This window comes from Phalacrocorax carbo, chromosome 7 (genome assembly GCF_963921805.1).
Source record: "Phalacrocorax carbo chromosome 7, bPhaCar2.1, whole genome shotgun sequence".
Lineage (NCBI taxonomy): Eukaryota > Metazoa > Chordata > Aves > Suliformes > Phalacrocoracidae > Phalacrocorax > Phalacrocorax carbo.
In genome coordinates, this window is record NC_087519.1 from 1,284,818 (window position 1) to 1,298,126 (window position 13,309).

Sequence of the window (13,309 nt, forward strand, 5' to 3'; positions counted from 1 at the left end):
CCTTCCATCTGTCTGTCCTCCCTGTTACTGTGTTTATGGTAAGGCTTTATCTCCGTGACCCAGCCAGCCCATGGGTGATGGGGCTCTGTCCCGTCATTGCCGTATTTCACTTGGTGCAGCCCCAGCAGCGCTGCTCCGGGCACGGAGGTTACCGATGGTCCCTTCGCCTCTGCTCCGAGCAGAGGCAGAAACCGGGCTGCCGGGCAGTTTAAGAGCCTGCCAGGACAGAACAGCCCCTGCAGTTCCCCTTCGGCTCTCTGCTGTCAGCCAGCCCACGGAGGAGCTGCTTGTCAGGGAGTACTGGCAGGGTGAGTTCAGGATCTCCACATTTCCACATGCTAGCTTCATGTTTTCCGCCTCCACGGCCATTCCTGAACTGCTTTGCTAACCCAGCGGGCCTTGCAGGGCTACGCCGGGCTCTCCGGTGGCACAGCGTTTGCTGATTCAGTCTCTGCAGGTTTGCCCAGGGTACCACGGCATCCCGGGAGGGCCCCGGCCAGGAGCTACGATGTTACAGGAGTCGCGTTATCTGATGGAGGCTCCTGCCTCCTCCTGCCGATAAACCGAGGCAACAGAAAACCCCGCTTTTCTTTGCAGTGTGGGGAGCCAGAATTGAATGGCAATGATTTCCTGATGCATGTGTGAACTCGAGAAGTTTTTGGTATGTCTCTTGCACCCGCTTCTGCTACTAATTCTGGCTACGCAGCATTCACATCCTTGGGTACGACCACAGAGCCTGTTACCCAGAGGTCAGTCACAGCTTTCTGGGGTGAACGCTGCAGTCTGTGTGTGACGTGCTGCCTCTAGTCTCACGTGGAAATTCAGCTCCCTCCCACCCATTGAAATGTGCTGCTTCATTAATATAATTTATCACACAGATGCTGCGGACCACAGTGCTAAAAGTCCAGGTTTACTGGCTGTCTCTCAGTGCTGTTGCCTCATCACATCAATTTCACTTCTCTGAAAATGTATTTGCTTTCTCTCAGCAGCAGAGGTGCTCGGCAAGGCTTGGAGACCCAAGAGAAGATGCCTTTATGTGTACATCTTCCCCAGCAGTATTTCAAAACCTTCCCCTTACAGCTGGAGCTGCAGTCCCATGCAGCCATGAAAATTAAATTAGCCACTTCCCTGCAAACGTGTGCGTGTGTGGGAAGAACTGAGGAGCTGTTCTGCCTCAGCCTTCATCCACAGCCTGAGCTCTACCCGCTCCCACTGCCAAAACAGATTCCCTTCCTCTGGGGTGTTATCTTCTTCTGGGGTGTGTTTTAATCAGTGGTGAATCGTAGGACAGCCTGTTCTGTCGGCTGCTTGGCGGGAGGCAGCAGCCCTAGTTCCTACACCCACTTCTGACCTGACGTGCAGCTTTGGGAAGTCGTATCCCGCCTGTTCCCATTCCCGTTGCTGCCCCGTTGGTTAGGCACAGGCAGCTCTTCATGGCAGGCGCGGTCTGGGCCCTGTGCTTCGTGTGCAGGGCTGAGTGTTTCCTGCGGCTGCCTGGCGCTGTTCTGAAACAGCCGCGAGGAGTAAGTGAGAGCAGCCAAGCTGGCAGCCGAGCTTTTATCAAATTCAGCTCCCAAGAGGCTGGCACACGCTTTGTTTTTTCCTAAGCTCGGCATCGTGCCAGAGTGGTTCAGGAGCACAGTGTGTAAACACTGGCTGCATGGAGGTTTCCGTCTAAACATGTTTCCTGCCTTCTCCTTTTCTTGGAACCCAGAACAAAATGGGGGCGAAAGGAGTAAAACGACAGCTTGGACACTGGATTGCTTTGGCTGTGCGGTGTTAAAGACTTCCCACCGCTTGCTTGCTCGTACCTGCGGCCGTGCCTCCTCCCCATCCCCGGCGCAGCGGCAGCGGGGCGTGCGGGCGGGTTTGTGCGCCCACGGCTGGTGCTTCTGGGGGACAGGGAGAGGCGGCCGTCGGGGAAGGTGGGAGTCAGCAGCAGGCAGAGCAGCCGGGCTCCGGGGCCTGCCTGGCATGCCAGCGACTGCCTGCGTGCTCCGGTTCTGCGTGGCTGTCGCTGCAGGCTGCTCCAGGGAAGGCGCCTGGTGTGTGCACAAGACCCAGCTGAGAAAGGCACCGGCCAGAGAAGCGTGCCTCTGCTGGGCGCTGCATCCAGGGCACGAGTCGGGCTGTACAAGGCCCCAGGACAGCAGGGCCTCGCTGTATCCTTGCCGTATGCTTCACGGGTTCAAGAGCAAAGGGAGATAAAATTATATCCTCTTCCATGCGTGTGCCTGGCATGGAGACTCATTTATCTGGGTGATTAAGGCAGCAAGCGATGCAGGAAGCAGCTGGGTAATTTAATGACCCACGTAGAAATAGAAAGCGAGGAGCGCGTTTCCCTTTCAGTCATGTTGGGGTTTGATTTTTATGTCCTGTTAACAAACTGATTGATAAGCCAAGTGCCTGGAGAAGCGTGGTGTATTCAGACCGATCCGCTTTTCTGTCTTACAAAATAGCTGAGATCCGAAGCTTGTTAAGGCTGTTATTGGAGACAGATGTTGCCATGCGGTGGTGTGTTCAGCAGGCACTCCCCAGCCAGCTCCCTGCGTGGCTGCAGGGAAGATGTCGTGACTCTGGAGGTCCTGGAGTCACAGCCCGGGCAGAAAACCGCTACACAGCCGTCTCTGCTGCTCACCAGCTCAGGAAGTCGGGAGCACCTTGCCTGGTGGAGTGCATGACCACCTAGCCTTGTGCTAGCTCGTGACTCCAATTCAAATACTTCTTGAACTCTGGCTGCGGGTAAGAGAATTGCACAAATGGTGCTCCTCTAATAGAGCAGGAACGCAGACCTTGGCACTATAACTCTGAAAAAACCTCCACCATGGAGCAGCTATTCCTTCCTCCCCTCTCACTGTACAGCTTGGCTCCAATTAGTTTGTCTCGGCTGCGAGATGTGCAGGCCAACACCGCTTCTATTTCAGGGGAACTTGCCAGAGATTAATTAGATCCCAGGCCTGTTAGAGCATCAGCCAGCAAATTTTGTGTGCCATTAACTCAGTACATATCACACAAACATTGTTGGAATAAATACACCCTTTGTTGTGCTGCTGTAAGCGAAGGTTGTCGCAAAACTGAAACGTTTGAGCAGATACAGGGTGTGATAGTTTCTGAGCTACAGAAGCTGCTTGCTTAGGTCAGGTTTTAGCCACGGTTACTGAAGCAGCAGTAACCCCTGCCGCGCTCAGCAGCCCTTGCCTGTCCCCGTGGGTGGCCGCCCGTGGTGGCGGGGAGCGAGGACCGTGGCTGCGTGTGTGCAGACGGCTGATGCACGAGCACCTAATGGGCGCCCACCAAACCCCACGTCAGCGTACCCGGAGATGTACTGTCAGCATCAGCCCCTGTTCCAAAGAAACCTATGGTTTGAAGGATAGAGGAAGGAATACGTGGAGCTGGGGAGGCAGCGGAACAAATTTCCATGGGGTCTCTGTCTGTCGGCAGTGAAGCGACCTTATCTACCCACCCTTGGCTTGTGCTCGACTGTTTGTGCCCACGCAAAGCAAACACAAGGCGTAGCAGATTGGCTTGTATTGGCTCGTCTCACTGACAAGAGACCTGGGAGAAAGTCTAGCCAGACAAGTGGGGAATGAGGCAGTAAAAGCCAAGAACCAGTACTGGAGCGATGGTGAGAGCGTACTGCAGAACAGGCAGGGGTCTATCTAGCTAATAGGCAGAGAAGGGGTGGGATGTGGAGAGGGGTGATGTAGTGGGAACTCCATGCCAAGAATCTTAGCAGCAGCGGGTTGATTTAATTTGGAGAGCAAAGTGAGAAGACTGGAGAACGACTGTAGTAGATGCGTCCAGAATCAGGGAGTAGATCTGGCAGTGTGGTCAGGGGAAGGGCCAGAGCACGGACGTCTGCCCAGACCGCACTGCCACGGCCCGGCTTGGGCCGGTGAGTCAAAGGTGAGAGCTGCAGTACGTGCTGCTGAGACACCAAGATTAGCTGGATTCCCTCCTGAATCTGTACCGCCTGGATGCCAGTCAAATGTGCAAGTCAGTCACTAGTAATTTAACGTGAAACATCTTGTTCTTGTGCTGACACATGCGGCACTAGGGCTGAAAGATGGTGTTTAGATAGGAAGCTGTCTGTTTGACAGGAGTGAAAAAAGGGGAAGGCTCTGCTCTGGCTGACCTGGCTGATTGCTTTACCCTGCACTGAGCTGGCTAGCGAGGAACGTGGTGCGACTGGGACAGGCTTCACCCACGATCGATGCCAGCAGGAGGAAGCTGGTTCGCAAAGCAGATGCTGTGCTCTTACTGCAGTGGCTGCTGAGCCTTCAAACGAGCAGAGACCCAGCTGGCTGGTGCAAACACATGCATGGGTGTGATTATCTGGGGACAGGGAACGGCTCTGGAATTGGTTGAGCTCTTGGAACGGCTATGTGCAGCTTCTCAGCACTGACATGATAGCAAGGAGTTATTTTTAAAATTCTGCTTTCCCTTGTACTGGAATGGCTCAGAAGGAGCTTCCTTTAAACAGTATAAGTTTGGTGGAAGGAGGAGAAAGGTACTACTGTTAGCTTGGGTCTGAAAGTCAGATAATATTTTATAAAGCTGAAACTTTTGGTAATAAAAAACTTATTTTTGATGAATTATTAATGAAACGTAATAATGAAAAACTTATTTTTTAATGAACCAGCTATTTTCTGCAACAACTCGGCAGACAGTGGTTCTGATTTGAACAGCTCAAACCAGTTCATCTGCCCCAGCTTAGACGGGTGCTGGGTCTTCGCTTTGCGCTTCGATTCGTGAGCGGACATGAACGCTGCTGGCTCATGTTTGTGCAGATCCTTACGCAAACACCCTTTTGAGGTGCTGTGGCTTGGGTGCGCTCTAGGAATTTGCTTTTTCAATTCCTTACCTTCAGCTAAAGGAAACCACTGCTTGTATTGCCATGGGTAGAAAATAACCGGGGAACCCTGACCTCACTGCCTGCCAGCTGCCGCTGTCATTTTACCCACCACGTCACTTTGATTTGGGCCAGGCAGGGTCAGATTCCCCGTGCCGGCGGTGACAGGGTGGCCATACCGGCTGAAGTGGTGGTAGCCAGCCTTCCAAGGGAACTTTCCGGCCCTTGAGAGCCGGAGTGGGGCTGGCTGGCTGAACGACAGAGGTGGTAAGAGGTGTCGGCTCCTGCTCTGAGGAGATGCTGGGGTCTTGGAGTTTCTGTCAGTGCCTTGAAAGCGTGGAGGCATCCACGGGGGAAAGGAGAGAGGCTGCCTGAAAGCACGGCTCTGAAGAAGAGAACACCGAAACCAGTAAATGGCATTCAGGGCATGGATGACTTTTCTCCAAAGAGTTTAAATCTGGGCTTAATCCCTTTTAGATGTGGTTAGGCTGGGGGTTAGACTCGTCTGGGGAAGGTTTTCATTTCGGAGCATGCTGATACTTCCCAGTGACCCTGCTGTGCACAAAATGACAGTATGTGTTTGAAGACACCAGGTATCTTTGCCTCTAAACAGGCCATCTACAGAGAAACCGAAGTGTTTGAATACACGGTTGGCCTGAACTGATTAAAAAGCAGTGACATTTACCTAGAGCTCAGCTTGTGTTAGAGAGATGTATCGATTGAATAGCTCCAGTCCTGCTGTAATAAGCAAGGTTTTAGAGTTTAAACACAATCCATGGGTTGTAATTAAACAGTCTCAAAACTCTGCGTGACTTTAAACTTCCCAGTGCTGTGGCATTGTGTGTGACAGGGCTGTGAGTAATGTGATGAAAAGGAGATGTTAAATAGACTTTGGGCTGAACAAAGCAGTGACCAAAACGAGCAAACTGCCACCCTCAGACATTCCTTACGCAGAAGCGGGGAGTTAATTACGTTGTTTTAAATGCTGCCTCTACTCAGCTTGTAAGATCTCTTGTGAATAAACGCCTTCTTTATTAAGGGGGGGGGATGTTTGCGAGGCCAGCGATCAGTTTGCATTTTCCACTCCTGGCCAGCGTCTGCCTGACTCCTGCCCTCTCCCTCCTGCCACCAGGCCTGGGTGCTCCGTCCGCCCGTGCGTCCAGCTCGGGGCTCCTCAGCACGGCACAGACACGGGGCTGTGGGAGCGGGGCCAGAGGGGGCACAGAAATGCTCCGGGGGCTGGAGCCCCCCTGCTGCGAGGCCGGGCTGGGAGAGCTGGGGTTGTGCAGCTGGGGAAGGGGAGGCTGCGGGGAGACCTTATTGTGGCCTTCCTGTGCTTAAAGGGGGGCTGTGGGAAGGATGGGGGCGACCTCTTTAGCAAGGCCTGCTGTGACAGGACAAGGGGTGATGGCTTTAAACTAAAGAAGGGGAGATTTAGACCGGATATAAGGAAGAAATTTTTCACAATGAGGGTGGTGAAGTGCTGGAATGGGTTGCCCAGAGAGGTAGTGGAGGCCACAACCCTAGAGACACTCAAGGCCAGGCTGAACGGGGCTCTGAGCAACCTGGTCTAGTTGAAGATGTCCCTGCTCACTGCAGGGGGGTTGGACTGGATGGGCTTTGGGGGTCGCTTCCAACCCAAACCATTCCATGATGGAGGCGATGCCTCCCCGGGGGAGAGCGACCGCCCTCTCTGTGGTACCCCTGAGAGGCCGTCCGGGCGCCAGAGCGGCGCACCGCCTGCCCCTGTCCCTACCCCGCCCGCGGCGCGCCCCCTGGCGGCCGGGCGGCTCCGCGCGGGATAAAGCTCCGCCCCCATGACGGATCATTGAAAATCCCTATTCCAAAACGAGGAAGTCCCACCCCCTGCTCCTCCCGCTGATTGGCTGCGGCGCCCGCTCAGGCGGTGATTGGCTACGAGTGCCGGGTGGGCGGGGCGGCGGGGTAGGGGTGCCGCGGCGGGCGGGGGCTGGCGCGTCCCGGCCGTGGCGGCGGCGGCGGGTGCGAGGCAGCGTTCGCATCGAGGGGGCGCCGGGGCCGCCCGCCCGCCTCGCCCGGGGCCGCACCATGAAGAGCCTCAAGTCCCGCCTGAAGAAGCACGAAGCGGTCATCGGGGGCAGCGTGGTGCGTGGCGGGGGAGGAGGGGGAGGAGGGGGAGGAGGGGGAGGAGGGGGAGGAGGGGCCCCCTCACTGGGGGCTCCTGTGAGGGCGGATGGGGCCGGGGCGTGCTGGGCCCTGGGGCTGGAGCCGTGGGGCTGAGCTCTGCTGGCGGGCAGCTCCCTGGGGAGGGGGGCAGGGAGCGCTGGGTGTGTGTGTGGGAGCTTGGAGGTAAGGGTGGGCTGAGGGGCGAGGTCTGGGGGCTCCGGGGGGTGCCTGGGAGCTGGGCATTGCATGAGGCAGAGCACAGGGGGTCCCGACTCCCTGGGGAGCCGGGGCTTTGCTGGGGGCAGAGGGCGTGCGAGAGCTGGGGTAACCTGTGGAGGGGCGAGTCTGTGGAGAGCGAACTCTTCTGGGGCAGGTGGGGAGCCCTGGCACTCGGGGGAGGTGGGTTTCAGTGGGTTGGGGGTCTGCTGGAGGGTTGGAGGTCCCTTGAGGTGTGAGGGTGAGGGCTTAAAGGGCAGGTGGTGATACCCTGGCGTGGTCTTTGCGTGGGGAGGAGGCACGGCGGGGGGGTCTCTGGTGGTCTTTGCGTGGGGAGGAGGCACGGCGGGGGGGGGTCTCTGGTGGTCTTTGCGTGGGGAGGAGGCACGGCGGGGGGGTCTCTGGTGGTCTTTGCGTGGGGAGGAGGCACGGCGGGGGGGTCTCTGGTGGTCTTTGCGTGGGGAGGAGGCACGGCGGGGGGGTCTCTGGTGGTCTTTGCGTGGGGAGGAGGCACGGCGGGGGGGTCTCTGGTGGTCTTTGCGTGGGGAGGAGGCACGGCGGGGGGGGTCTCTGGTGGTCTTTGCTTGGGGAGGAGGCACGGCGGGGGGGTCTCTGGTGGTCTTTGCGTGGGGAGGAGGCACGGCGGGGGGGGGTCTCTGGTGGTCTTTGCGGGGGGTGGTAGTCTCTGAGCGCTGGCGTGAGGAAATGCGATATGAGAACATGCACTACTCCTCGTACCCAGTCCCGTGTTCAGGCTGCCCTGGATGAAGTGCAGCTCGGAAAACAAGCGTGCAACTGCATGTTACCTCTGCCTTCAGTTTTGCTTTTTGGCCCCAGCAGAAATTAACACCTTTTTTTTTTTTTTTCCATAAGAGCCTTGGGAGCCAGTGCTGAGCTCCGACTGGCAACCTGCCCCGGGGCTTGCCGAGATAGGCGTGCATGGCGTTGTCAGTAACTTGTTCAACTTCAGTAATTTCTGTGGCAAAATCAGAGCGCTTATCCCTGTGCACCAAAGGAGGATTTACTTAGAAAGTGGACAGAAAGCTTTCAGAGTGGTTAGTGACTTTATGCAGTTGTGATTTCTGATCATCCAGTGTGGGAATAGCGGGTCTGGGGGAGTTGCAGCCTCTGGAAATGAGGCACCTTTGTGACGGTGCAATTGTCTGTGTCTTGTTCACTATGGCTCCCAAAACTCAGGCTGCTGTTAACTGGCTTTAAATGACCTTACTGGCTTTCATTTCGTACTTCATCCATCCCTGCAGATGACTTTTGATGAGAGAGGTCTTTAACTGAAGACAGCTTTATTCGGACATTACTTTGTGTGGTAAATCATCTTTAATTGTGACCGTGCAGTAAACGCTTCCCTGGGAGTCTGCTATGGCAGTTGTACTCCTAAGCTTCCTGCGCTGATTTGCTGAACTTGCCGCTGGCGACATGGAATAGCGGAAAAGAGCAGCTTAATGTGATACACTGACTTTTATCAGTCATCTTTTGAGATATTAGCTATCTTTAAAATACTCCTGCACATTTGTCTTGGATCTGAAACTTACCTGAAAATAATAGCTCATTTGAAAGATATGTAGATATTCAGGCTTGTAAAGTGCTGACTGAACTCGTCTGACAAAATAACAGCTCTGTGTGGAAGTGTATCACCGTGCTGAGCACCTCACTGTGCAAAGGAGTGATTCAGAAGTCTGTTATGATAATTTGTAATGTGTAGGCTGGCACTGGTTTATGTTATTCATTAGTCCTCCTAAACTTTAGAACTGTTTGTTATTTCAAAGTAAGCCTATAATAATTACATTTCAACAAATGCTTACAGCATCCGTATTTGTTTTTGAATAGACGTGGAGATTTTTCACTTCCGTAGGTGAAGGCTCAACAAGCCTCCCTTTCAAAGTGGGTTTGAGCAGTCTTCATACTTCTAAGAGCCAAAGCTTATTCTAAAAATATATGGAGGGAGATTACATTCCCTGAGATCCTTCTAAAACCTGGGGTTTGTACCCATGGCTTATTTCCCGTTTATTACATATTTTGGTATGTGATCACTGGCTAATCAAACACCAACTTATAACCTTCTGTATGGGGGGTGGAAATTCAATGGCATGGGTGGGTGTTAATAGTGAGGCTGAAGGGTGGATGCTTGGGTGAAGCTGGGTCCCTGTTTTGAACTGCTGGGGAGGGAAGGGAAGTGGGTGGGAATCCTGCCAGTGTGAGCTTTATAGATCCTGCTTGAAATGGGTGTAAAAGGGTTGCCTGTTTGAGAAAGTTCATCCCTCCCTCCTGTCCCCACCCAGTGCTATTTCCCTGGGGTGGAGAGAAACTTAATCCCTTCATCGCACTTCTGACAATTTTCCTCCAGGTTAAGGTAATAGTAACGTGCCCTGTGTCTTCTGGTGGTGATCTTTTGGAAGTGGCTTTATTACCTGTCTCGTGATGGAGCCATGAAAAGCAGCAGAAAGTAAAAATGATATTCCACAATTATCCCTAATGTTTTGGCTGAAAATGGAATTACCTGGTTTTGCCAAGTCCAGCTGGCTGATGGTGCTTGGAAAATAATCTGTGCAGCCTGTTGGGTAACTTCAGCGCTCTGGATAGTGAGATAAATGCTTGCTGTTTGCAGTGGTGCGGGCTGGAAACTTTTAACACTGGGTTCTGTGGAGCATGAAGCCCTGAGGGCATGGTCCTCACTTCCAGAGGTGATGCCTTGCTCACCAACATTTACAAGATAGATTTTAATGAATGTAGTCGATCCTATTGGGTGCCCACAGCAGCATGTGCTGCTAGGATTTCTGAGATTCCAAAATACGGGCTGATCTTATCAGCGTGCGCTTGTGATCTAGTTTGTGTGTAGGAAATGTGTTCTGCCGGTCAAGTTAGAGGTTCTGTCTGTAGCTGTATGACAAGAAGCGAATACAGAATGCTCACGGGTTGGTTTTTCTTGAAGATGGTTGGGGAAAGGTTGGTTTATTGTTCTACAAAGTTATTTTTGTTTCTGACCTTTGCTAATCGATTCCCGCTAGTGAGATTCTGTTGTCCTCTGGGTGGGGGGAAAGGTTGCCTGCTTATTTCTTTAACACTTGGAAAATAGCTGTGGAGGTGCTCTGTGAAGCTTGAGGTGCATTGTCTTATTGATGTGGGGGTTCTAACCTTTCTGTCCTTTGTGACGAGGCCTGGATTTTGGGGAAGGGGGCTTCTGGACTGCTTGCCAGAGGATGGCTGCTTACTGTGAAACATGGGATCCTTGGGAGCGCGTCGAGCGCAGCTGAAGCTGTATTGTGGAGCAGCGGCAGGTCTGCATCTCTCCGGAGTTGTTTGCATGTGAAGATGGGATGTCGAAGGCAGAGGTGGTGTGAGATATGCACGCGCTTCAGAGATCAGCAGCGCTGCCTGGAGCACCTGCTAGTAATGAGAATGAGCAGATGTAAAACTATGTGGAAACTTCTGTCAACCCTTTCTCCCCTGGGAGAAGTGATGGTGGCTTTTTTTTTAATTAAGACAAACTGAACATCGCACATAATTAGCGGAAACCATTGTGCAAGAAACAAAGGTAGATGTCTGAGCACTTGCCCTGTGATGATGATCTGTGATTATTAAATTACTATCTGAACAAGTTCTGTAGCTAGTGACAGCTGACCTCCTTCAAGGCTGTGTTAACGCTTCTTTTCCTGTAGAGACTGCCCAGTTCTGTTGAATGATGGCTCCTCCACTCCATAAGGCGTGGGACTCTGTGGGTTGGCCCAATACACGAGTAAACAGCTCCTACTGCCCTGTCAGCAGCAGAGCGGGGAGGTATCACCTCGTGTTCTGACCCGACTGCTTTTAGTAGGGGAATGGAAGAATACTGTCTGTTGTCTGAATGTGCTAATCGGCAACCCTACATCTTAGTACGAACAGTAGAATAACTGCTAAAAATTATTTGTAGCACCAGTGTGCTGTAGGATACACATGAGTAACTGAAGGAATTAAGTAAAAAAATAGATGTTTGGTACCCTAGTTTTAACCAAAGGTTCCAGATCACTTCTGTGTTGAATTTCTTAAAAGAAAAATCTTGTGCTGCTGGCGGTGCGCGTCGGTTCGTAAGTAAACAAGATTTTCATGGCATTTTGTCGCGACTGCTCTGTGCAAAGACAAAACAGTTTGTGCCAGCCACGCTGATCACAGGCTGTGACCTATCAGCAGAATTTTTCCAGCGTTGCTGCTGTTGACAGGAGCAAAACTACCATTCCCTCTCGCCTGCCTCCCTCGTCTCTGCTGTGGGCAGCCTACAGTGACTTTACGATGCCATCTTCAGGCAGCGCAGCCAAGGCTCAGCAGCACTCTAATATTCAAATGTCAAATCCCAGACTGACTGTGGTTACTCTTTAGAGTATGTTTGGGTTCCAGGAAGCTTTATTAAGGCTTGTGCTAATGTGTGTGTTCCTTGAAAAAATAAAAATCTTTGTGATTCATTTGCATTTAGTTGAATAGAATTAGGCGCTTGTTTGTGTGATGGTTGTGGTTGATGTTGAAGAAACACGAGGTTAGTCAAGACAGGCAATTAGTGGTTCAGCAAAAGCTTTGCGGTGCAGCCTGTTTACAGGTGCATTGTAATTGTCAGGCTCCTTAAAAAGGAGTATTTATCTATGCTTTATCACTTCTGGAATGTAGCAATTAAAAGTATTTTAAAAATGGGAGGTACAGTAAGTGCCTGCATGCAAGCTAAATATCCTTAGCTGATTTGCAGGCATAGTTTTGCAGATAAGGCTGTTTGGTTATCTGGTTTAAGTTCACCTGACCTTTTGCTCAGATATAGCTTATATAGTACTTTGTCAGTATTTAAATATTAAGGATTTGCTCGCTAATAAATATTGTAACATCTGAGAGACTGATACTGTCTCTGTATTTTCATTACTTAGTGGTGGCCTAACAGGATCGGGTCGGGCTGTGACGTGGTATTCCCTTCTCCGTGCATACATATGTGCTTGAGGCTGCTTCCCTGCATGCTGAATGCAATAGTCACGTCGTGCTTCATCACCCCCTGATATTTTCTGATGCTTTGTTATTAATCAATGGAAGTATCCAAATCAATCGGTCCTTGCCTGAGAGCTTGTCATTTCAAACTAATGGTTTGCCTCATGTCCGAGGAAGGCAGTGTGATAATGCTGCTTTTAGTGGCAGATGAAGGCAGATGGACTCTGACCTCGCTGCCACTTTCTCCCCATTTAAAGGGGAAATACTTTCTCCTGGGCACTTGCGGGGCAAAGCTGGGCTGCAGCAGGACCTGGGCTTCTGGGGCTCCCCGTTATTTTGAGGTGAAAGCTGTGAAGCTCTCGATGCCATAAAAAGGTGTAATGTTCTTTGGTGCGTGCAAGTCTGGCTCCAGTTACTGTAAAATGTACTTAACAGACTGTTTTAAAATGCAGCTCTAAAAGCACTGTTTGTTTCCAGAGTGCATAAGTAGTTCTGATCGCTTCTATTAGTGTCCAGGTTGATCTGGATGTCAGGGCTGAGAATTCGAGGACATTTTATCAGTAAAGTGCACTTGAATTGTATGTTGGCAATGAGGCATGAGGAAGTTGTGGTTCAAAACAATCCTAGCAGACTTTGCATCCTTCAGGAGCTGTATGCGGAGTTCTTTGACGCGTCCGCTCTACCTTGTGCGCTGTTGTAGGTGATGCGGGTGGTTTCTTCCCCCTACCCCAGCCATGTGGAAGAGAGTATCTGGCTGTGCAGGTGGGTCCATGCCGCTCCTTGCAGGTGGACATGTACTGTTTGACACAGGTGTAGACCCCTCATAATGGCTTTGAGAGGAGTATTTGATGTGTCGCAGGGATAGCTAGAAGTAGATTTGAATACTTTCTTGACCTTGATGGGATATGCTAACTCGTAGTAGGAAGGAAAATGCCCTAAGTATAAGGTGAAATCAGGAATGTTTATGATGAGTTTTTCGATGGTTACTGTTTGTTTTGCTTTAACCTGTTTGAGGAGACTGTTACCTGTATTAATTACAGGATGCAGTTACATACAAACAAGCTGTGCAGCAGCACAGCTGTTAATGTGGATTCTTGAGACGAGCACTTTGGGAGCAGCGCAGCACCGGAGTGGCCCTAGGAA

At 51.9% G+C, this 13,309-nt stretch overlaps 1 protein-coding gene across 1 annotated transcript in view; it reads left to right on the forward strand.

Annotated features, from left to right (window-relative positions):
* Positions 1–6,799: 6,799 nt before the first annotated feature.
* UACA (uveal autoantigen with coiled-coil domains and ankyrin repeats) overlaps positions 6,800–13,309 on the forward strand; it is a 34,544-nt gene continuing 28,034 nt past the window's right edge. The window contains exon 1 of the mRNA XM_064455979.1: positions 6,800–6,976. Coding sequence (XP_064312049.1) covers positions 6,920–6,976 — 57 coding nt within the window. The 5' untranslated portion in view covers positions 6,800–6,919. The remainder of the gene's footprint in view (positions 6,977–13,309) is intronic.